A 23,431-nucleotide genomic window follows, 5' to 3' on the forward strand; every position below is an offset into this window, starting at 1 on the left:
GACCACAAGCGATGACATCACAGATAACTGATCACAGGCGATGACATCACAGATAACTGACCACAAGCGATGACATCACAGATAACTGATCACAAGAGATGACATCAGAATTGTGCAACTGTAACCACGGCCTTGTTCACACTGTAGTGGCCTCATCTGCTGGATCAATTCCTTTCCTAGACAGGAGGTGACTGATGTGAGTGGTCGATAAGGGGGGGGGGGGGGGGGGGATGGCGGAATCGCTACTCATTACAGTATGACATCACTCTTCTTCATTCACCTCTCTCAACAGTGTAAACAAATCACCGCTATTTCCACGCCGGTGTCAGCGCGATCTCATAAATGGTTTTATGGATATTTATTCCTCTCGGACGGCGCTTCATGGTCAGGAACACGCGCTCCGACACGAAATCCAATTATCCTGACACTTGGCAATAAATGAAGGAAAAAGGGCAAAGAGATGGCGGGAAAGGAGAGCGGTCAGCGGAGAGGGAGGGCAGAGAGAAAAGATGGCGGCAGAGAGGAGATAATACACACAGTGATGTCACAGTACAGGGATAATACACACAGTGATGTCACAGTACAGGATAATACACACAGTGATGTCACAGTACAGGGATAATACACACAGTGATGTCACAGTACAGGATAATACACACAGTGATGTCACAGTACAGAGATAATACACACAGTGATGTCACAGTACAGAGATAATACACACAGTGATGTCACAGTACAGAGATAATACACACAGTGATGTCACAGTACAGGATAATACACACAGTGATGTCACAGTACAGAGATAATACACACAGTGATGTCACAGTACAGGATAATACACACAGTGATGTCACAGTACAGAGATAATACACACAGTGATGTCACAGTACAGGATAATACACACAGTGATGTCACAGTACAGGATAATACACACAGTGATGTCACAGTACAGGATAATACACACAGTGATGTCACAGTACAGAGATAATACACACAGTGATGTCACAGTACAGAGATAATACACACAGTGATGTCACAGTACAGAGATAATACACACAGTGATGTCACAGTACAGGATAATACACACAGTGATGTCACAGTACAGAGATAATACACACAGTGATGTCACAGTACAGGATAATACACACAGTGATGTCACAGTACAGGGATAATACACACAGTGATGTCACAGTACAGGATAATACACACAGTGATGTCACAGTACAGGGATAATACACACAGTGATGTCACAGTACAGGATAATACACACAGTGATGTCACAGTACAGAGATAATACACAGAGTGATGTCATAGTACAGGATAATACACACAGTGATGTCACAGTACAGGATAATACACACAGTGATGTCACAGTACAGAGATAATACACACAGTGATGTCACGGTACAGGATAATACACACAGTGATGTCACAGTACAGAGATAATACACACAGTGATGTCACAGTACAGCGATAATACACACAGTGATGTCACAGTACAGAGATAATACACACAGTGATGTCACAGTACAGAGATAATACACACAGTGATGTCACAGTACAGGATAATACACACAGTGATGTCACAGTACAGGATAATACACACAGTGATGTCACAGTACAGAGATAATACACACAGTGATGTCACAGTACAGGATAGTACACACAGTGATGTCACAGTACAGGATAATACACACAGTGATGTCACAGTACAGAGATAATACACACAGTGATGTCACAGTACAGAGATAATACACACAGTGATGTCACAGTACAGAGATAATACACACAGTGATGTCACAGTACAGGATAATACACACAGTGATGTCACACTCACTGATATGGCGGTTGTATTATATTACAGCAGTCTATAAGACTCTTTCGCCCTCCTCCCGTCTCCTCCGGTGTCTTCTTGCGGTCTTATCCTCCGCGGTGTTATCTATCTAGCTGCCGCTTCTATGTTACCAGTTTTCCAGCCGCCTCGTTACACAGAAGACTCTGGAAATGAGTAACAATTTTTCGGTCCCTCTGGAGGAATCTTTTCCCGTCTCTTCTACAGAAGCCATTTACCTTCCTGCAAACCGCAGCAGATAATGGAGAGGAGCGAAAGTGATCGGATACCACCATTACCTCACCACAAGCAGTATATACAGAGGCCTCCTGCAGGACAGGGGTGTATATACCACCATTACCTCACCACAAGCAGTATATACAGAGGCCTCCTGCAGGACAGGGGTGTATATACCACCATTACCTCACCACAAGCAGTATATACAGAGGCCTCCTGCAGGACAGGGGTGTATATACCACCATTACCTCACCACAAGCAGTATATACAGAGGCCTCCTGCAGGACGGGGGTGTATATACCACCATTACCTCACCACAAGCAGTATATACAGAGGCCTCCTGCAGGACAGGGGTGTATATACCACCATTACCTCACCACAAGCAGTATATACACAGGCCTCCTGCAGGACAGGGTGTATATACCACCATTACCTCACCACAAGCAGTATATACAGAGGCCTCCTGCAGGACGGAGGTGTATATATCACCATTACCTCACCACAAGCAGTATATACACAGGCCTCCTGCAGGACGGAGGTGTATATACCACCATTACCTCACCACAAGCAGTATATACAGAGGCCTCCTGCAGGACAGGGGTGTATATACCACCATTACCTCACCACAAGCAGTATATACAGAGGCCTCCTGCAGGACGGAGGTGTATATACCACCATTACCTCACCACAAGCAGTATATACAGAGGCCTTCTGCAGGACAGGGGTGTATATACCACCATTACCTCACCACAAGCAGTATATACAGAGGCCTCCTGCAGGACAGGGGTGTATATACCACCATTACCTCACCACAAGCAGTATATACAGAGGCCTCCTGCAGGACAGGGGTGTATATACCACCATTACCTCACCACAAGCAGTATATACAGAGGCCTCCTGCAGGACAGGGGTGTATATACCACCATTACCTCACCACAAGCAGTATATACAGAGGCCTCCTGCAGGACAGGGGTGTATATACCACCATTACCTCACCACAAGCAGTATATACAGAGGTCTCCTGCAGGACGGGGGTGTATATACCACCATTACCTCACCACAAGCAGTATATACAGAGGCCTCCTGCAGGACAGGGGTGTATATACCACCATTACCTCACCACAAGCAGTATATACAGAGGCCTCCTGCAGGACGGGGGTGTATATACCACCATTACCTCACCACAAGCAGTATATACAGAGGCCTCCTGCAGGACAGGGGTGTATATACCACCATTACCTCACCACAAGCAGTATATACAGAGGCCTCCTGCAGGACGGGGGTGTATATACCACCATTACCTCACCACAAGCAGTATATACAGAGGCCTCCTGCAGGACGGAGGTGTATATACCACCATTACCTCACCACAAGCAGTATATACACAGGCCTCCTGCAGGACGGAGGTGTATATACCACCATTACCTCACCACAAGCAGTATATACACAGGCCTCCTGCAGGACAGGGGTGTATATACCACCATTACCTCACCACAAGCAGTATATATAGAGGCCTCCTGCAGGACAGGGGTGTATATAGCAGCATTATCTCACCACAAGCAGTATATACAGAGGCCTCCTGCATGACGGGGGTGTATATACCACCATTACCTCACCACAAGCAGTATATACAGAGGCCTCCTGCAGGACGGGGGTGTATATACCACCATTACCTCACCACAAGCAGTATATACAGAGGCCTCCTGCAGGACAGGGGTGTATATACCACCATTACCTCACCACTAGCAGTATATACAGAGGCCTCCTGCAGGACAGGGGTGTATATACCACCATTACCTCACCACAAGCAGTATATACAGAGGCCTCCTGCAGGACGGGGGTGTATATACCACCATTACCTCACCACAAGCAGTATATACAGAGGTCTCCTGCAGGACGGGGGTGTATATACCACCATTACCTCACCACAAGCAGTATATACAGAGGCCTCCTGCAGGACAGGGGTGTATATACCACCATTACCTAACCACAAGCAGTATATACAGAGGCCTCCTGCAGGACAGGGGTGTATATAGCAGCATTATCTCACCACAAGCAGTATATACAGAGGCCTCCTGCAGGACAGGGGTGTATATAGCAGCATTACCTCACCACTAGCAGTATATACAGAGGCCTCCTGCAGGACGGAGGTGTATATACCACCATTACCTCACCACAAGCAGTATATACACAGGCCTCCTGCAGGACGGAGGTGTATATACCACCATTACCTCACCACAAGCAGTATATACACAGGCCTCCTGCAGGACAGGGGTGTATATACCACCATTACCTCACCACAAGCAGTATATACAGAGGCCTCCTGCAGGACAGGGGTGTATATAGCAGCATTATCTCACCACAAGCAGTATATACAGAGGCCTCCTGCAGGACAGGGGTGTATATACCACCATTACCTCACCACAAGCAGTATATACAGAGGCCTCCTGCAGGACAGGGGTGTATATACCACCATTACCTCACCACAAGCAGTATATACAGAGGCCTCCTGCAGGACGGGGGTGTATATACCACCATTACCTCACCACAAGCAGTATATACAGAGGTCTCCTGCAGGACGGGGGTGTATATACCACCATTACCTCACCACAAGCAGTATATACAGAGGCCTCCTGCAGGACAGGGGTGTATATACCACCATTACCTAACCACAAGCAGTATATACAGAGGCCTCCTGCAGGACGGGGGTGTATATACCACCATTACCTAACCACAAGCAGTATATACAGAGGCCTCCTGCATGACGGGGGTGTATATACCACCATTACCTCACCACAAGCAGTATATACAGAGGCCTCCTGCAGGACAGGGGTGTATATACCACCATTACCTCACCACAAGCAGTATATACAGAGGCCTCCTGCAGGACGGAGGTGTATATATCACCATTACCTCACCACAAGCAGTATATACAGAGGCCTCCTGCAAGACAGGGGTGTATATACCACCATTACCTAACCACAAGCAGTATATACAGAGGCCTCCTGCAGGACGGGGGTGTATATACCACCATTACCTCACCACAAGCAGTATATACAGAGGCCTCCTGCAGGACAGGGGTGTATATACCACCATTACCTCACCACAAGCAGTATATACACAGGCCTCCTGCAGGACGGGGGTGTATATACCACCATTACCTCACCACAAGCAGTATATATAGAGGCCTCCTGCAAGACAGGGGTGTATATACCACCATTACCTCACCACAAGCAGTATATACAGAGGTCTCCTGCAGGACGGGGGTGTATATACCACCATTACCTCACCACAAGCAGTATATACAGAGGCCTCCTGCAGGACAGGGGTGTATATACCACCATTACCTCACCACAAGCAGTATATACAGAGGCCTCCTGCAGGACGGGGGTGTATATACCACCATTACCTCACCACAAGCAGTATATACAGAGGCCTCCTGCAGGACAGGGGTGTATATACCACCATTACCTCACCACAAGCAGTATATACAGAGGCCTCCTGCAGGACGGGGGTGTATATACCACCATTACCTCACCACAAGCAGTATATACAGAGGCCTCCTGCAGGACGGAGGTGTATATACCACCATTACCTCACCACAAGCAGTATATACACAGGCCTCCTGCAGGACGGAGGTGTATATACCACCATTACCTCACCACAAGCAGTATATACACAGGCCTCCTGCAGGACAGGGGTGTATATACCACCATTACCTCACCACAAGCAGTATATATAGAGGCCTCCTGCAGGACAGGGGTGTATATAGCAGCATTATCTCACCACAAGCAGTATATACAGAGGCCTCCTGCAGGACAGGGGTGTATATACCACCATTACCTCACCACAAGCAGTATATACAGAGGCCTCCTGCATGACGGGGGTGTATATACCACCATTACCTCACCACAAGCAGTATATACAGAGGCCTCCTGCAGGACGGGGGTGTATATACCACCATTACCTCACCACAAGCAGTATATACAGAGGCCTCCTGCAGGACAGGGGTGTATATACCACCATTACCTCACCACTAGCAGTATATACAGAGGCCTCCTGCAGGACAGGGGTGTATATACCACCATTACCTCACCACAAGCAGTATATACAGAGGCCTCCTGCAGGACGGGGGTGTATATACCACCATTACCTCACCACAAGCAGTATATACAGAGGTCTCCTGCAGGACGGGGGTGTATATACCACCATTACCTCACCACAAGCAGTATATACAGAGGCCTCCTGCAGGACAGGGGTGTATATACCACCATTACCTAACCACAAGCAGTATATACAGAGGCCTCCTGCAGGACAGGGGTGTATATAGCAGCATTATCTCACCACAAGCAGTATATACAGAGGCCTCCTGCAGGACAGGGGTGTATATACCACCATTACCTCACCACTAGCAGTATATACAGAGGCCTCCTGCAGGACGGAGGTGTATATACCACCATTACCTCACCACAAGCAGTATATACACAGGCCTCCTGCAGGACGGAGGTGTATATACCACCATTACCTCACCACAAGCAGTATATACACAGGCCTCCTGCAGGACAGGGGTGTATATACCACCATTACCTCACCACAAGCAGTATATACAGAGGCCTCCTGCAGGACAGGGGTGTATATAGCAGCATTATCTCACCACAAGCAGTATATACAGAGGCCTCCTGCAGGACAGGGGTGTATATACCACCATTACCTCACCACAAGCAGTATATACAGAGGCCTCCTGCAGGACAGGGGTGTATATACCACCATTACCTCACCACAAGCAGTATATACAGAGGCCTCCTGCAGGACGGGGGTGTATATACCACCATTACCTCACCACAAGCAGTATATACAGAGGTCTCCTGCAGGACGGGGGTGTATATACCACCATTACCTCACCACAAGCAGTATATACAGAGGCCTCCTGCAGGACAGGGGTGTATATACCACCATTACCTAACCACAAGCAGTATATACAGAGGCCTCCTGCAGGACGGGGGTGTATATACCACCATTACCTAACCACAAGCAGTATATACAGAGGCCTCCTGCATGACGGGGGTGTATATACCACCATTACCTCACCACAAGCAGTATATACACAGGCCTCCTGCAGGACAGGGGTGTATATAGCAGCATTATCTAACCACAAGCAGTATATACAGAGGCCTCCTGCAGGACAGGGGTGTATATACCACCATTACCTCACCACTAGCAGTATATACAGAGGCCTCCTGCAGGACGGAGGTGTATATACCACCATTACCTCACCACAAGCAGTATATACACAGGCCTCCTGCAGGACGGAGGTGTATATACCACCATTACCTCACCACAAGCAGTATATACACAGGCCTCCTGCAGGACAGGGGTGTATATACCACCATTACCTCACCACAAGCAGTATATACAGAGGCCTCCTGCAGGACAGGGGTGTATATAGCAGCATTATCTCACCACAAGCAGTATATACAGAGGCCTCCTGCAGGACAGGGGTGTATATACCACCATTACCTCACCACAAGCAGTATATACAGAGGCCTCCTGCAGGACAGGGGTGTATATACCACCATTACCTCACCACAAGCAGTATATACAGAGGCCTCCTGCAGGACAGGGGTGTATATACCACCATTACCTCACCACTAGCAGTATATACAGAGGCCTCCTGCAGGACAGGGGTGTATATACCACCATTATCTCACCACAAGCAGTATATACAGAGGCCTCCTGCAGGACGGGGGTGTATATACCACCATTACCTCACCACAAGCAGTATATACAGAGGCCTCCTGCAGGACAGGGGTGTATATACCACCATTATCTCACCACAAGCAGTATATACAGAGGCCTCCTGCAGGACGGGGGTGTATATACCACCATTACCTCACCACAAGCAGTATATACAGAGGCCTCCTGCAGGACGGGGGTGTATATACCACCATTACCTCACCACAAGCAGTATATACAGAGGCCTCCTGCAGGACAGGGGTGTATATACCACCATTACCTAACCACTAGCAGTATATACAGAGGCCTCCTGCAGGACAGGGGTGTATATACCACCATTACCTCACCACAAGCAGTATATACAGAGGCCTCCTGCAGGACGGGGGTGTATATACCACCATTACCTCACCACAAGCAGTATATACAGAGGTCTCCTGCAGGACGGGGGTGTATATACCACCATTACCTCACCACAAGCAGTATATACAGAGGCCTCCTGCAGGACAGGGGTGTATATACCACCATTACCTAACCACAAGCAGTATATACAGAGGCCTCCTGCAGGACGGGGGTGTATATACCACCATTACCTCACCACAAGCAGTATATACAGAGGCCTCCTGCAGGACAGGGGTGTATATACCACCATTACCTAACCACAAGCAGTATATACAGAGGCCTCCTGCATGACGGGGGTGTATATACCACCATTACCTCACCACAAGCAGTATATACAGAGGCCTCCTGCAGGACAGGGGTGTATATACCACCATTACCTCACCACTAGCAGTATATACAGAGGCCTCCTGCAGGACGGAGGTGTATATATCACCATTACCTCACCACAAGCAGTATATACAGAGGTCTCCTGCAGGACAGGGGTGTATATACCACCATTACCTAACCACAAGCAGTATATACAGAGGCCTCCTGCAGGACGGGGGTGTATATACCACCATTACCTCACCACAAGCAGTATATACACAGGCCTCCTGCAGGACAGGGGTGTATATAGCAGCATTATCTCACCACAAGCAGTATATACAGAGGCCTCCTGCAGGACAGGGGTGTATATACCACCATTACCTCACCACAAGCAGTATATACAGAGGCCTCCTGCAGGACAGGGTGTATATACCACCATTACCTCACCACAAGCAGTATATACAGAGGCCTCCTGCAGGACAGGGTGTATATACCACCATTACCTCACCACAAGCAGTATATACAGAGGTCTCCTGCAGGACAGGGGTGTATATACCACCATTACCTCACCACAAGCAGTATATACAGAGGCCTCCTGCAGGACAGGGGTGTATATACCACCATTACCTCACCACAAGCAGTATATACAGAGGCCTCCTGCAGGACAGGGTGTATATACCACCATTACCTCACCACAAGCAGTATATACAGAGGCCTCCTGCAGGACAGGGTGTATATACCACCATTACCTCACCACAAGCAGTATATACAGAGGCCTCCTGCAGGACAGGGGTGTATATACCACCATTACCTCACCACAAGCAGTATATACAGAGGCCTCCTGCAGGACAGGGGTGTATATACCACCATTACCTCACCACAAGCAGTATATACAGAGGCCTCCTGCAGGACAGGGGTGTATATATCACCATTACCTCACCACAAGCAGTATATACAGAGGCCTCCTGCAGGACAGGGGTGTATATACCACCATTACCTCACCACAAGCAGTATATACAGAGGCCTCCTGCAGGACAGGGTGTATATACCACCATTACCTCACCACAAGCAGTATATACAGAGGCCTCCTGCAGGACGGAGGTGTATATACCACCATTACCTCACCACAAGCAGTATATACAGAGGTCTCCTGCAGGACGGGGGTGTATATACCACCATTACCTCACCACAAGCAGTATATACAGAGGCCTCCTGCAGGACAGGGGTGTATATACCACCATTACCTAACCACAAGCAGTATATACAGAGGCCTCCTGCAGGACGGGGGTGTATATACCACCATTACCTAACCACAAGCAGTATATACAGAGGCCTCCTGCATGACGGGGGTGTATATACCACCATTACCTCACCACAAGCAGTATATACAGAGGCCTCCTGCAGGACAGGGGTGTATATACCACCATTACCTCACCACAAGCAGTATATACAGAGGCCTCCTGCAGGACGGAGGTGTATATATCACCATTACCTCACCACAAGCAGTATATACAGAGGCCTCCTGCAGGACAGGGGTGTATATACCACCATTACCTAACCACAAGCAGTATATACAGAGGCCTCCTGCAGGACGGGGGTGTATATACCACCATTACCTCACCACAAGCAGTATATACAGAGGCCTCCTGCAGGACAGGGGTGTATATACCACCATTACCTAACCACAAGCAGTATATACAGAGGCCTCCTGCAGGACGGGGGTGTATATACCACCATTACCTAACCACAAGCAGTATATACAGAGGCCTCCTGCATGACGGGGGTGTATATACCACCATTACCTCACCACAAGCAGTATATACAGAGGCCTCCTGCAGGACGGGGGTGTATATACCACCATTACCTCACCACAAGCAGTATATACAGAGGCCTCCTGCAGGACAGGGGTGTATATACCACCATTACCTCACCACTAGCAGTATATACAGAGGCCTCCTGCAGGACAGGGGTGTATATACCACCATTACCTCACCACAAGCAGTATATACAGAGGCCTCCTGCAGGACGGGGGTGTATATACCACCATTACCTCACCACAAGCAGTATATACAGAGGCCTCCTGCAGGACAGGGGTGTATATACCACCATTACCTCACCACAAGCAGTATATACAGAGGCCTCCTGCAGGACAGGGGTGTATATACCACCATTACCTCACCACTAGCAGTATATACAGAGGCCTCCTGCAGGACAGGGGTGTATATACCACCATTACCTCACCACAAGCAGTATATACAGAGGCCTCCTGCAGGACAGGGGTGTATATATCACCATTACCTCACCACAAGCAGTATATACAGAGGCCTCCTGCAGGACAGGGGTGTATATACCACCATTACCTCACCACTAGCAGTATATACAGAGGCCTCCTGCAGGACGGGGGTGTATATACCACCATTACCTCACCACAAGCAGTATATACAGAGGCCTCCTGCAGGACAGGGGTGTATATACCACCATTACCTCACCACAAGCAGTATATACAGAGGCCTCCTGCAGGACGGAGGTGTATATACCACCATTACCTCACCACAAGCAGTATATACAGAGGCCTCCTGCAGGACGGGGGTGTATATACCACCATTACCTCACCACAAGCAGTATATACACAGGCCTCCTGCAGGACAGGGGTGTATATACCACCATTACCTCACCACAAGCAGTATATACAGAGGCCTCCTGCAGGACAGGGGTGTATATACCACCATTACCTCACCACTAGCAGTATATACAGAGGCCTCCTGCAGGACAGGGGTGTATATAGCACCATTACCTCACCACAAGCAGTATATACAGAGGCCTCCTGCAGGACGGGGGTGTATATACCACCATTACCTCACCACTAGCAGTATATACAGAGGCCTCCTGCAGGACGGAGGTGTATATATCACCATTACCTCACCACAAGCAGTATATACAGAGGCCTCCTGCAGGACGGAGGTGTATATACCACCATTACCTCACCACAAGCAGTATATACAGAGGCCTCCTGCAGGACAGGGGTGTATATATCACCATTACCTCACCACAAGCAGTATATACAGAGGCCTCCTGCAGGACAGGGGTGTATATACCACCATTACCTCACCACTAGCAGTATATACAGAGGCCTCCTGCAGGACGGGGGTGTATATACCACCATTACCTCACCACAAGCAGTATATACAGAGGCCTCCTGCAGGACAGGGGTGTATATACCACCATTACCTCACCACAAGCAGTATATACAGAGGCCTCCTGCAGGACGGGGGTGTATATACCACCATTACCTCACCACAAGCAGTATATACACAGGCCTCCTGCAGGACAGGGGTGTATATACCACCATTACCTCACCACAAGCAGTATATACAGAGGCCTCCTGCAGGACGGGGGTGTATATACCACCATTACCTCACCACAAGCAGTATATACAGAGGCCTCCTGCAGGACAGGGGTGTATATACCACCATTACCTCACCACAAGCAGTATATACACAGGCCTCCTGCAGGACAGGGGTGTATATACCACCATTACCTCACCACAAGCAGTATATACAGAGGCCTCCTGCATGACGGGGGTGTATATACCACCATTACCTCACCACAAGCAGTATATACAGAGGCCTCCTGCAGGACAGGGGTGTATATACCACCATTACCTCACCACAAGCAGTATATACACAGGCCTCCTGCAGGACAGGGGTGTATATACCACCATTACCTCACCACAAGCAGTATATACAGAGGCCTCCTGCAGGACAGGGGTGTATATACCACCATTACCTCACCACAAGCAGTATATACAGAGGCCTCCTGCATGACGGGGGTGTATATACCACCATTACCTCACCACAAGCAGTATATACAGAGGCCTCCTGCAGGACAGGGGTGTATATACCACCATTACCTCACCACAAGCAGTATATACAGAGGCCTCCTGCATGACGGGGGTGTATATACCACCATTACCTCACCACAAGCAGTATATACAGAGGCCTCCTGCAGGACAGGGGTGTATATACCACCATTACCTAACCACAAGCAGTATATACAGAGGCCTCCTGCAGGACGGGGGTGTATATACCACCATTACCTCACCACAAGCAGTATATACAGAGGCCTCCTGCAGGACAGGGGTGTATATACCACCATTACCTAACCACAAGCAGTATATACAGAGGCCTCCTGCATGACGGGGGTGTATATACCACCATTACCTCACCACAAGCAGTATATACAGAGGCCTCCTGCAGGACAGGGGTGTATATACCACCATTACCTCACCACAAGCAGTATATACACAGGCCTCCTGCAGGACGGGGGTGTATATACCACCATTACCTCACCACAAGCAGTATATACACAGGCCTCCTGCAGGACAGGGGTGTATATAGCAGCATTACCTCACCACAAGCAGTATATACACAGGCCTCCTGCAGGACGGGGGTGTATATAGCAGCATGTTTCAGTGACCGCCACTATGTGGGACTTGCACAGGTTTAGACATTGCGTTACCCTGAGGATCTTCCGTTCTTGGGTTACTTTCCTGTAGTCGTAGTCAGTGTGTTGCTATGGAGAAATAGCGGAATTGGAGTCGCTGGTTTGGCCGCTGCCCCCGCCGCCCGCTCTCTGACATTGCCCCCACAGAGGTAGGTCCAGGCCCAACACAATAATGGTCAGTTTCCTAAGGGTTGTCGGAGGCTGCCAGGTCATTACGTCTGCTGGGCCCGAGGAGTCTCTAAATGAAGCCATGGGGGACGTCTTGTCTGTCAGTCCCGGATACAACACGTCCTCCTTCTCCATACTGGAAGTAGGTCACTCAATACTTCTCCTCCAGGGAGATGAACTATCTACGCCGAGCGCAGCCGCCACATCTCAGGTCAATACTGCTCTCACCGTCTACATAAGATTCTCTCCTGGCAAAGCCCTGACAACACTTCACCATGTCTGACTCCACTTCACCATGTCTGACTCCACTTCACCATGTCTGACTCCACTTCACCATGTCTGACTCCACTTCACCACGTCCGACTCCACTTCACCACGTCCGACTCCACTTCACCACGTCTGACTCCACTTCACCACGTCTGACTCCACTTCACCACGTCTGACTCCACTTCACCATGTCTGACTCCACTTCACCATGTCTGACTCCACTTCACCACGTCTGACTCCACTTCACCACGTCTGACTCCACTTCACCACGTCTGACTCCACTTCACCACGTCTGACTCCACTTCACCACGTCTGACTCCACTTCACCACGTCCGACTCCACTTCACCATGTCCGACTCCACTTCACCATGTCCGACTCCACTTCACCATGTCTGACTCCACTTCACCACGTCTGACTCCACTTCACCACGTCTGACTCCACTTCACCATGTCTGACTCCACTTCACCACGTCTGACTCCACTTCACCATGTCCGACTCCACTTCACCATGTCTGACTCCACTTCACCACGTCTGACTCCACTTCACCACGTCTGACTCCACTTCACCACGTCTGACTCCACTTCACCACGTCTGACTCCACTTCACCACGTCTGACTCCACTTCACCATGTCTGACTCCACTTCACCATGTCTGACTCCACTTCTGTACTGGTGACCGGCTGCCATTGTACCCCCTCTCTGCACCTCGTACATGTATGATGACAACCCTCTACAGCAAATACTCCCGCTAGATGTCTACCCTTTATACTCCCCGCTCTCTTGTACTCCCGGCGCCTGCGCAGTTACTCACTGAAGTCACAGTAGTACCTCACCATCAGTGCGCATGCGCAGGACCTCTGACACCTGCGCAGTGAAGCCGAGGTGCACTTCCCCAGGTGAGTGAAGAGATGACCAGAATCCCCCCCATGCTTGACTGATTCCTGACAGGGACAGGAGTAGAGCAACACCCCTGACCTGTCCGACATTACTTCAAAGAGCGTGACTACCCCCGGCCATGGCAGGAGATCGGATCATGTGACCACGGGAGAAAATCGTCTCATCATTAGATACAGACACATAAGATAAGACATCACCGATGATATAAACACGTTGGATCACAAAGTATAAAGTATATCCGGACCGCACTAGATTACGGCTAGTTGCGGCACTTACACACCTGTCCCTAAGCCCCTGCGAGTGGTCTCGTGCCCCCAGCAGACCTGACAGCTCCCCAGGACCACTTACCCCTCACCCCCCACCCAGAATACAGCCGCACATATTCCCCTAATATTCCGTGTAGACGCGCACTCGCCGCTCGCTATTATTATTCCTCCCCCTCAGCAGACACCACTAATTTAATCCTTGTTACATATTTGGCGCGGCTCCGGCCTCCGACTCCTGAGATAACAGATTGTGGGAGAGAACCGAAGAGACAAGAGGCCGAAAGAAGCGTGAAAATGGCGACCTCAATATTACGTGAACGACTTCTGTAGCCATCGGGAGTGATAGTCGTGGCATCGTAACCGCAACGTTGACTACAGTCCAATCCCAGCACGTTCACATGGCAGCCCCATATACCGGTCACTACAAGTAGGAAGGGTCTGGGGTTACACCCTCGCGTTCTTAGAGAGCTTAGACTGGGTTCACACCAGGGCTTGAAATCTATTTGGGGTTTCTGTCCCCGAACCCGCTTAAAAAACGCAATAAGAAAAGCGACCCCAAGTGAACCCCGAACAGAACCCCGACCGCAGGTGTGAACCTAGTGCAAGTTATAGTTGCAAAGCCATTATTTGGGGGTTTTTAGGAGTAACCACACAGGGGCACAAGTATCCCCCACCATGTCGGCAGCTTGTTGTATGACAGGTCTGCACACGGCTCCTCCTCACTCTTACACATCACTCACATTTGTGCTCATTCTCACCGTCAGCGGGTAGCACATTGGCTCATCAGTTCCGCATGATGTCATCTTTAGGTAAAGCTGGGTAAAGAGTCAATACGATTCCCCCTCTGCTACCAGTACAGGCCCAGTGTTATAGGACCATTAGGACGGGGTTCTATTGGGGGTCTGTACAAGTGATTCTGGCTGAGGGTCTCTATTCAGCCTATGATGTCACCAGAAGGACCATTACAAGTATTGCAGCCATCTCGCTCTCCAGTTTCTCCGCCGTGGCTTCTCCACGCCCCAGCATGTAGCCTATGATGTCACCAGTACAGGCCCAGTATTACAGGACCATTAGGATGGGGTGTTATTGGGGGTCCCTACATGTGATTCTCGCTGAGGGCCCCTATGTGTCCTATGATGTCACCAGTACAGGCCCAGTATTACAGGACCATTAGGATGGGGTGTTATTGGGGGTCCCTACATGTGATTCTCGCTGAGGGCCCCTATGTGTCCTATGATGTCACCAGTACAGGCCCAGTATTACAGGACCATTAGGATGGGGTGTTATTGGGGGTCCCTACATGTGATTCTGGCTGAGGGCCTCTGTGTGGTCTATGATGTCATCAGTACAGGCCCACTGTTATAGGACCATTAGGACGGAGTCCTGTTGGGGGTTCCTATATTGCTTAGGGCCCCCGATGTGGTCTATGATGTCACCAGTACAGGCCCAGTATTACAGGACCATTAGGACGAGGTGCTATTGGGGTTCCTACATGTGATTCTGGCTGAGGGCCTCTGTGTGGCCTATGATGTCACCAGAAGGATCATTACAAGTATTGCAGCCGCCTTGCTCTCCAGTTCCTCTGCCGTGGCTTCTCCACGCCCCAGCATGTGGCCTATGATGTCACCAGTACAGGCCCAGTATTACAGGACCATTAGGATGGGGTGCTATTGGGGTCCCTACATGTGATTCTGGCTGAGGGCCTCTGTGTGGCCTATGATGTCACCAGAAGGATCATTACAAGTATTGCAGCCGCCTTGCTCTCCAGTTCCTCCGCCGTGGCTTCTCCACGCCCCAGCATGTGGCCTATGATGTCACCAGTACAGGCCCAGTATTACAGGACCATTAGGACGAGGTGCTATTGGGGTTCCTACATGTGATTCTGGCTGAGGGCCCCTGTGTGGCCTCTGATGTCACCAGAAGGATTACAAATATTGCGTCCGCCTCGCTCTCCAGTTCCTCCGCCGTGGCTTCCCCGCGCCCCAGCATTGATCCTCTAATGACCCCCCAGGACGAGGTTCTGCCGCACCATTATGTCCTGCCGGAGCTGCTGGTCATTATCACAGACTCCTTTAATTGCCCTATTGCCGGCCCAGTCAGGCTGCAGTAAGTCCTAGTGAAACGCAGTCATCCAGCAAGGAAGCCATCAGCAGAGCCCGTGTGACAGCTCCGAGCCGCAGGCTACCAAATACCAGGAGCTGGTACATCGCCCGGGCATGGACACGGCTACAGCAGACTGCTGCACTCAGGGCACACATCAGACTGTGGCTAGTCTGGGGGCAACTACAAGTCCCAGCGCACCAACTGATCTACTAGCCATGTCAGTAATAGAGAAAATAGACAAAGTCACTACAGCAGAGCCAGGCGGTCTGCTCCGACACTACAAGTCCCAGCATAACCTGAGGGTATCTAAGGTATCAGTGGCAGCTCAGATACAAAACATGGAAGACACTGCAGACTGATGTGACTAGAGCGGGGCTAAGACTACAAGTCCCAGCAAGTCTTGACAAGTGACAGGTTATCCAATGACAATAGAATATTAGAACAGAATGAGTGGAACTACAAGTCCCAGCACACACAGGTCTATCGTGGGGGGATCTGATGCAGTACGGAGCCGGCTGTGGGTGACTTTAGCTGCAGGGGAACTACAAGTCCCAGCACAGAGATGATAAGATTCAGGTTATGTGTTGGGGTAACATGAACCATAAAGCAGCTCCCACCAGTGTATACGGCCGGCAGCCCCGGGGCTCATAGCTGGTGTCAGGGGGGGGCAGAGGGTGCGATCACATCGGGAGCCCCAGGGGCCAATAACCTGCTATAGACCACAGATCACAGTTGGGGGCCCCGGAGCTTCATGTTACACCTCTGCATGGCCTTACACCGCTGGGGCCCCAGAATCCTGGAAATTATAATGTGAGGACATAGATGAGAATGTGTACAGCGTTATGGAATATGTGGGCGCCATACAGGCAGCAGCAGAAGTCCTGTACAGTCACCTATGCCAATATAATAGTCCCAGCACGGTGGGGGGGGGGGCTCATGTCTGACCATGCTGGGCTCGGTAGTTCTTCCGTATCATCCATTCACACACAGTATTGCAGATCTGACCATTAACTGGAGGACTACAAGTCCCATAAACCCCGAAAATGAAAGGCAAGTAAATAGAGGTGCAGTGTGACCCGTCCCCAATCCGCTGCCGCATACGATGGCAGGAGATCACAGCTGGTAAATACCCCTTGAAGGGCAGACATGACAGGTGCCAGGCGAGCAGACTGGGGGGCCATTGCCAAGCGGGCAGACTGGGGGGGCCACATATCTGAAGACGTCTCACCCTCATATGACGGTCACAGACACCATTTTTGCTTCTATCCTGGTGACCAATGGAAATCGGAGATGACCAAAAATTTCAACATCCACAACAATAGAGCGCTAATGTCCGATACGGTAATAAATTCTCCGGGGAGGGGCCACGGCACAAATCGCCACCGGCTTTAACCCTGTGCTGTCCACAATATACGAGCAGGGGTACTCTAACCTCCAATGACTTCATCATGTACATGCCCTCTCGCCCATCAGGCCTCCCCAGATTCCTCCACCCCCCCCCCACCTGTTAGGTTACAATCGGTATATACAGGGTGCCATGTTACACCAAGCACATCCATTTAACCCCTTCTGTGCCGCCGCGGGGCATGTAATGTAGACCCCCGGCACAAATACTGTCCATAAATACCACACCCAGATACATAAGAGCTGAGATGGAGGCTTCGTACGACCCCATGGCTGGTATATATATATACACACACACACTGTATATCCATCCTGTATCCATCAGGGTAGATGGCGGCAATGATGAAACCTCTATCTCCATCTCCTTGCCTAGAAGCCATGCACACAGGAGACCGAGCTCAGGAGCTGGATGCAGAATAAGCAGCCCCCTCCCTCCCCCCCCTCCCCCAGGGACAGCACATCTCAATGCAAATGGCCATAAAGGGTACCTGAAATGTGGGGGTGACGCCAGGTGCAGCCCCAGGAAGGGAGAGGAGCCAGCGGGGGTCGTGCTTGCCTTTTCTCTCTCCGCCATTCTGTCTCTGAGATGTTCACAGCCCTGAACAGGGAGAGGGAGGAGGGGAGAGGGGAGGAGGGGGAGGGAGACGCTGACAGGTAGCAGGGGAGGGGGAGGAGGACCAGGTTAGGAGCAGAGGATGAGGCTGACAGGTGGCTATATACTAGGAGGGCAGGAGGGAGGTGTATACAGTCACACTATGACACTGCGTCCAGGACATACACAGTGAGACATTGTATCCAACTGTATCCACAGTATAGAAGTACAAACATACACACCGTATCCAACTGTATCCACAATATAGATATACAAACATACACACTGTATCCACAATATATACACACTGTATCCAACTGTATCCACAATATATACACACTGTATCCAACTGTATCCACAATATATACACACTGTATCCAACTGTATCCACAATATATACACACTGTATCCAACTGTATCCACAATATATACACACTGTATCCAACTGTATCTACAATATATACACACTGTATCCAAAATATATACACACTGTATCCAACTGCATCACACATTATATATATACGATATGCAGACAGTATATATATAGTATACAGTATGTGTATATAGAAGCTGCTCTCCACCTTTCTCTCAGTTAGGGCTTATTCACACATCCCCAGTTCTCGTATGGATGGCGTGCACACTTTTCCCGCAGATTCATACATACGTGCGTCTTTGTCGCCCCGGATCCGTGTACCATCAGCTATTCTTAGACCCAAAGACGTTGTCACACGTAAGATTTCGTCCATGAAGCTGCTGCAGTACATTATAGATTTGTCTCCTCCTCGCTGTCACCTGTTACTGATTTACTTACTTATTACACATTTGGTGTTTCCTCCACAAGTCCCCGCTGGTGCGAAATACACAAGAAATACACAAAGGCTCCGCTCTGATCATTCTGCTGCATTATGGGAGGTCCCAAGAACCAACAGAACCGAAGTCTACAACAGTCCACACAATGAGACCCCCTAAGACACAACTGAGTGTGCACCCAATGTGGGGCCGAGCATGCAGCAGAATGATCTGGAAGTGACGTATGAGTGACAGCTAAGTGACATGTGAGTGACGGCTAAGTGACATGTGAGTGACGGCTAAGTGACATGTGAGCGACACCTCCCTCCGATGAGACAGATCAGGATGGCACCCCCGGACCCTGAATGGCACACTGGGACATCTTCATAGGGATTGTAGAGAATTTACTATAACTTTTCAGTACTGGTGCGCGGGAGTGTGTCAGAGGTATTAGGAGGTCGGAGACTCTTAAAGGGGTTGTCCCATCTTAAGGATCCTATCTATACTGGTAACTTATGTAAACTGAAGACTTTTCCTACATATATTGCGTTAGAAATGCTGCTTTGTTTGCCTGCTATGTGACCTTATTCCCTCCATGATTTACACAGTGTTGCTATAACCATGGACCTGGGAGATAGGACAAGTGACATCACTCAATGCTCTATGTAAACACACAGATAACACTGAGTCCATTGTGTACAAGCATCTGCATATTATCTTACTACAAGCATTATAGTCTATGGGGTCCTTGTGCTTTCATTGCTCACCACTTTATAATACGTTCGATAGTCCGTTTGTGGGTTCCCCAAGAAGACTCCCCGAACAGCATACTGAAGGCAGATATGAACAAGGCCTAAGTGTTGTGATCCTTCTCAGGCCTGTTCAGCAAGGGCGGGATATAGGAAGTGAGAAGAGACGGAAGGCAGCATGCCGAAACCCCTATAACCAATTCCCTGCCGGCTGGTGCGAGATACCCCTGAATTATTAGGCCTGGGGTATGAACTGCCCGAGTCTCTGGGGACGCTAGAGCCATCAGCACCAGACACGCAGGTGAGCGCACATGTGCGACTATTCAGACCCCCCGGAAGTCGTACAGAACCGGACTCCATTCTGGGGATTTGTCAAAATGTGCCAAAAACTCTGGACAAATCATTGCAGCAAATCTATCGAATCCAGGAAAATGACGACACTGCGCCGGAACCTTACAGGACCCCGTTATAGTCAGTGACAGCGGCCATGACACCTCCAGAGCTCACTCATTTCTCCATACAGTATATGCCCAACATTACAATACTCCAACCTCCGCACCCCTGCCCGGGCCCAGCCTGGATATAAGATGAGATACGGCAGGACATGGAGGTATATACAAGCTGTGTATGGTATATACAGTGGGGCAAAAAAGTATTTAGTCAGTCCCCAATAGTGCAAGTTCCACCACTTACAAAGATGAGAGGCGTCTGTAATTTACATCATAGGTGACCTCAACTATGAGAGACAAAATGAGAAAACAAATCCAGAAAATCACATTGTCTGATTTTGTAAGAATTTATTTGCAAATTATGGTGGAAAATAAGTATTTGGTCAGTAAGAAAATGTCATCTCAATCCTTTGTTCTCTCTCCTTTGTTGGCAATGACGTTGGTCAAACGCTTTCTGTAAGTCTCCACAAGGTTGGCACACACTGTTGTTGGTATGTCGGCCCATTCCTCCATGCAGATCTCCTCTAGAGCAGTGATGTTTTGGGGCTGTCGCTTGGCAACACGGACTTTCAACTCCCTCCAAAGGTTTTCTATAGGGTTGAGATCTGGAGACTGGCTCGGCCACTCCGGGACCTTGAAATGCTTCTTACAAAGCCACTCCTTCGTTGCCCTGGCGGTGTGCTTTGGATCATTGTCATGTTGAAAGACCCAGCCACATTTCATCTTCAATGCCCTTGCTGATGGAAGGAGGTTTGCACTCAAAATCTCCCGATACATGGCCCCATTCATTCTTTCATGTACCCGGATCAGTCGTCCTGGCCCCTTTGCAAAGAAACAGCCCCAAAGCATGATGTTTCCACCCCCATGCTTTACAGTAGGTATGGTGTTTGATGGATGCAACTCAGGATTCTTTTTCCTCCAAACACGTAAAGTTGTGTTTCTACCAAACAGTTCCAGTTTGGTTTCATCAGACCATAGGACATTCTCCCAATACTCTTCTGGATCATCCAAATGCTCTCTAGCAAACTTCAGACGGGCCTGGACATGTACTGGCTTAAGCAGTGGGACACGTCTGGCACTGCAGGATCTGAGTCCCTGGCGGCGTAGTGTGTTACTGATGGTAGGCTTTGTTACATTGGTCCCAGCTCTCTGCAGTTCATTCACTAGGTCCCCCCGCGTGGTTCTGGGATTTTTGCTCACCGTTCTTGTGATCATTTTGACCCCACGGGGTGAGATTTTGCGTGGAGCCCCAGAGCGAGGGAGATTATCAGTGGTCTTGTATGTCTTCCATTTTCTAATTATTGCTCCCACAGTTGATTTCTTCAATCCAAGCTGGTTGCCTATTGCAGATTCAGTCTTCCCAGCCTGGTGCAGGGCTACAATTTTGTTTCTGGTGTCCTTTGACAGCTCTTTGGTCTTCACCATAGTGGAGTTTGGAGTCTGACTGTTTGAGGGTGTGCACAGGTGTCTTTTTATACTGATAACAAGTTTAAACAGGTGCCATTACTACAGGTAATGAGTGGGGGAAAGAGGAGACTCTTAAAGAAGAAGTTACAGGTCTGTGAGAGCCAGAAATCTGGATTGCTTGTAGGTGACCAAATACTTATTTTCCACCATAATTTGCAAATAAATTCTTACAAAATCAGACAATGTGATTTTCTGGATTTGTTTTCTCATTTTGTCTCTCATAGTTGAGGTCACCTATGATGTAAATTACAGACGCCTCTCATCTTTGTAAGTGCTGGAACTTGCACTATTGGTGACTGACTAAATACTTTTTTGCCCCACTGTAGCAGGACATTTACCACAGATGTTACACCTGTAGTCTGGATACAAGATGAGATACAGCAGGACATGGTGGTATATACAGGCTCTGTATGGTATATAGCAGTACATTTACCACAGATGTTACACCTGTAGTCTGGATACAAGATGAGATACGGCAGGACATGGAGGTATATACAGGCTGTGTATGGTATATAGCAGTACATTTACCACAGATGTTACACCTGTAGCCTGGATACAAGATGAGATACGGCAGGACATGGAGGTATATACAGGCTGTGTATGGTATATAGCAGGACATGGAGGTATATACAGGCTGTGTATGGTATATAGCAGTACATTTACCACAGATGTTACACCTGTAGTCTGGATACAAGATGAGATACAGCAGGACATGGAGGTATATACAGGCTGTGTATGGTATATAGCAGTACATTTACCACAGATGTTACACCTGTAGCCTGGATACAAAATGAGATACGGCAGGACACGGAGGTATATACAGGCTGTGTATGGTATATAGCAGTACATTTACCACAGATGTTACACCTGTAGTCTGGATACAAGATGAGATACAGAAGGACACGGAGGTATATACAGGCTGTGTATGGTATATAGCAGGACATGGAGGTATATACAGGCTGTGTATGGTATATAGCAGGACATGGAGGTATATACAGGCTGTGTATGGTATATAGCAGGACATGGAGGTATATACAGGCTGTGTATGGTATATAGCAGGACATGGAGGTATATACAGGCTGTGTATGGTATATAGCAGGACATGGAGGTATATACAGGCTGTGTATGGTATATAGCAGGACATGGAGGTATATACAGGCTGTGTATGGTATATAGCAGGACATGGAGGTATATACAGGCTGTGTATGGTATATAGCAGGACATGGAGGTATATACAGGCTGTGTATGGTATATAGCGGTAATATGTGCGG

At 49.1% G+C, this 23,431-nt stretch overlaps 1 protein-coding gene across 2 annotated transcripts in view; it reads right to left on the minus strand.

Moving 5' to 3' along the window:
- MAPK8IP1 (mitogen-activated protein kinase 8 interacting protein 1) overlaps positions 1-18,709 on the minus strand; it is a 54,804-nt gene extending 36,095 nt beyond the window's left edge. For both annotated transcript variants that reach the window (XM_075280792.1, XM_075280791.1), the window contains exon 1: positions 18,603-18,709. In XM_075280792.1, the coding sequence (XP_075136893.1) occupies positions 18,603-18,688 (86 nt within the window). In that variant the 5' untranslated portion in view covers positions 18,689-18,709. The remainder of the gene's footprint in view (positions 1-18,602) is intronic.
- Positions 18,710-23,431: the final 4,722 nt, after the last annotated feature.

The sequence above is a fragment of the Leptodactylus fuscus genome, chromosome 7, assembly GCF_031893055.1.
Source record: "Leptodactylus fuscus isolate aLepFus1 chromosome 7, aLepFus1.hap2, whole genome shotgun sequence".
Classification (NCBI taxonomy): domain Eukaryota; kingdom Metazoa; phylum Chordata; class Amphibia; order Anura; family Leptodactylidae; genus Leptodactylus; species Leptodactylus fuscus.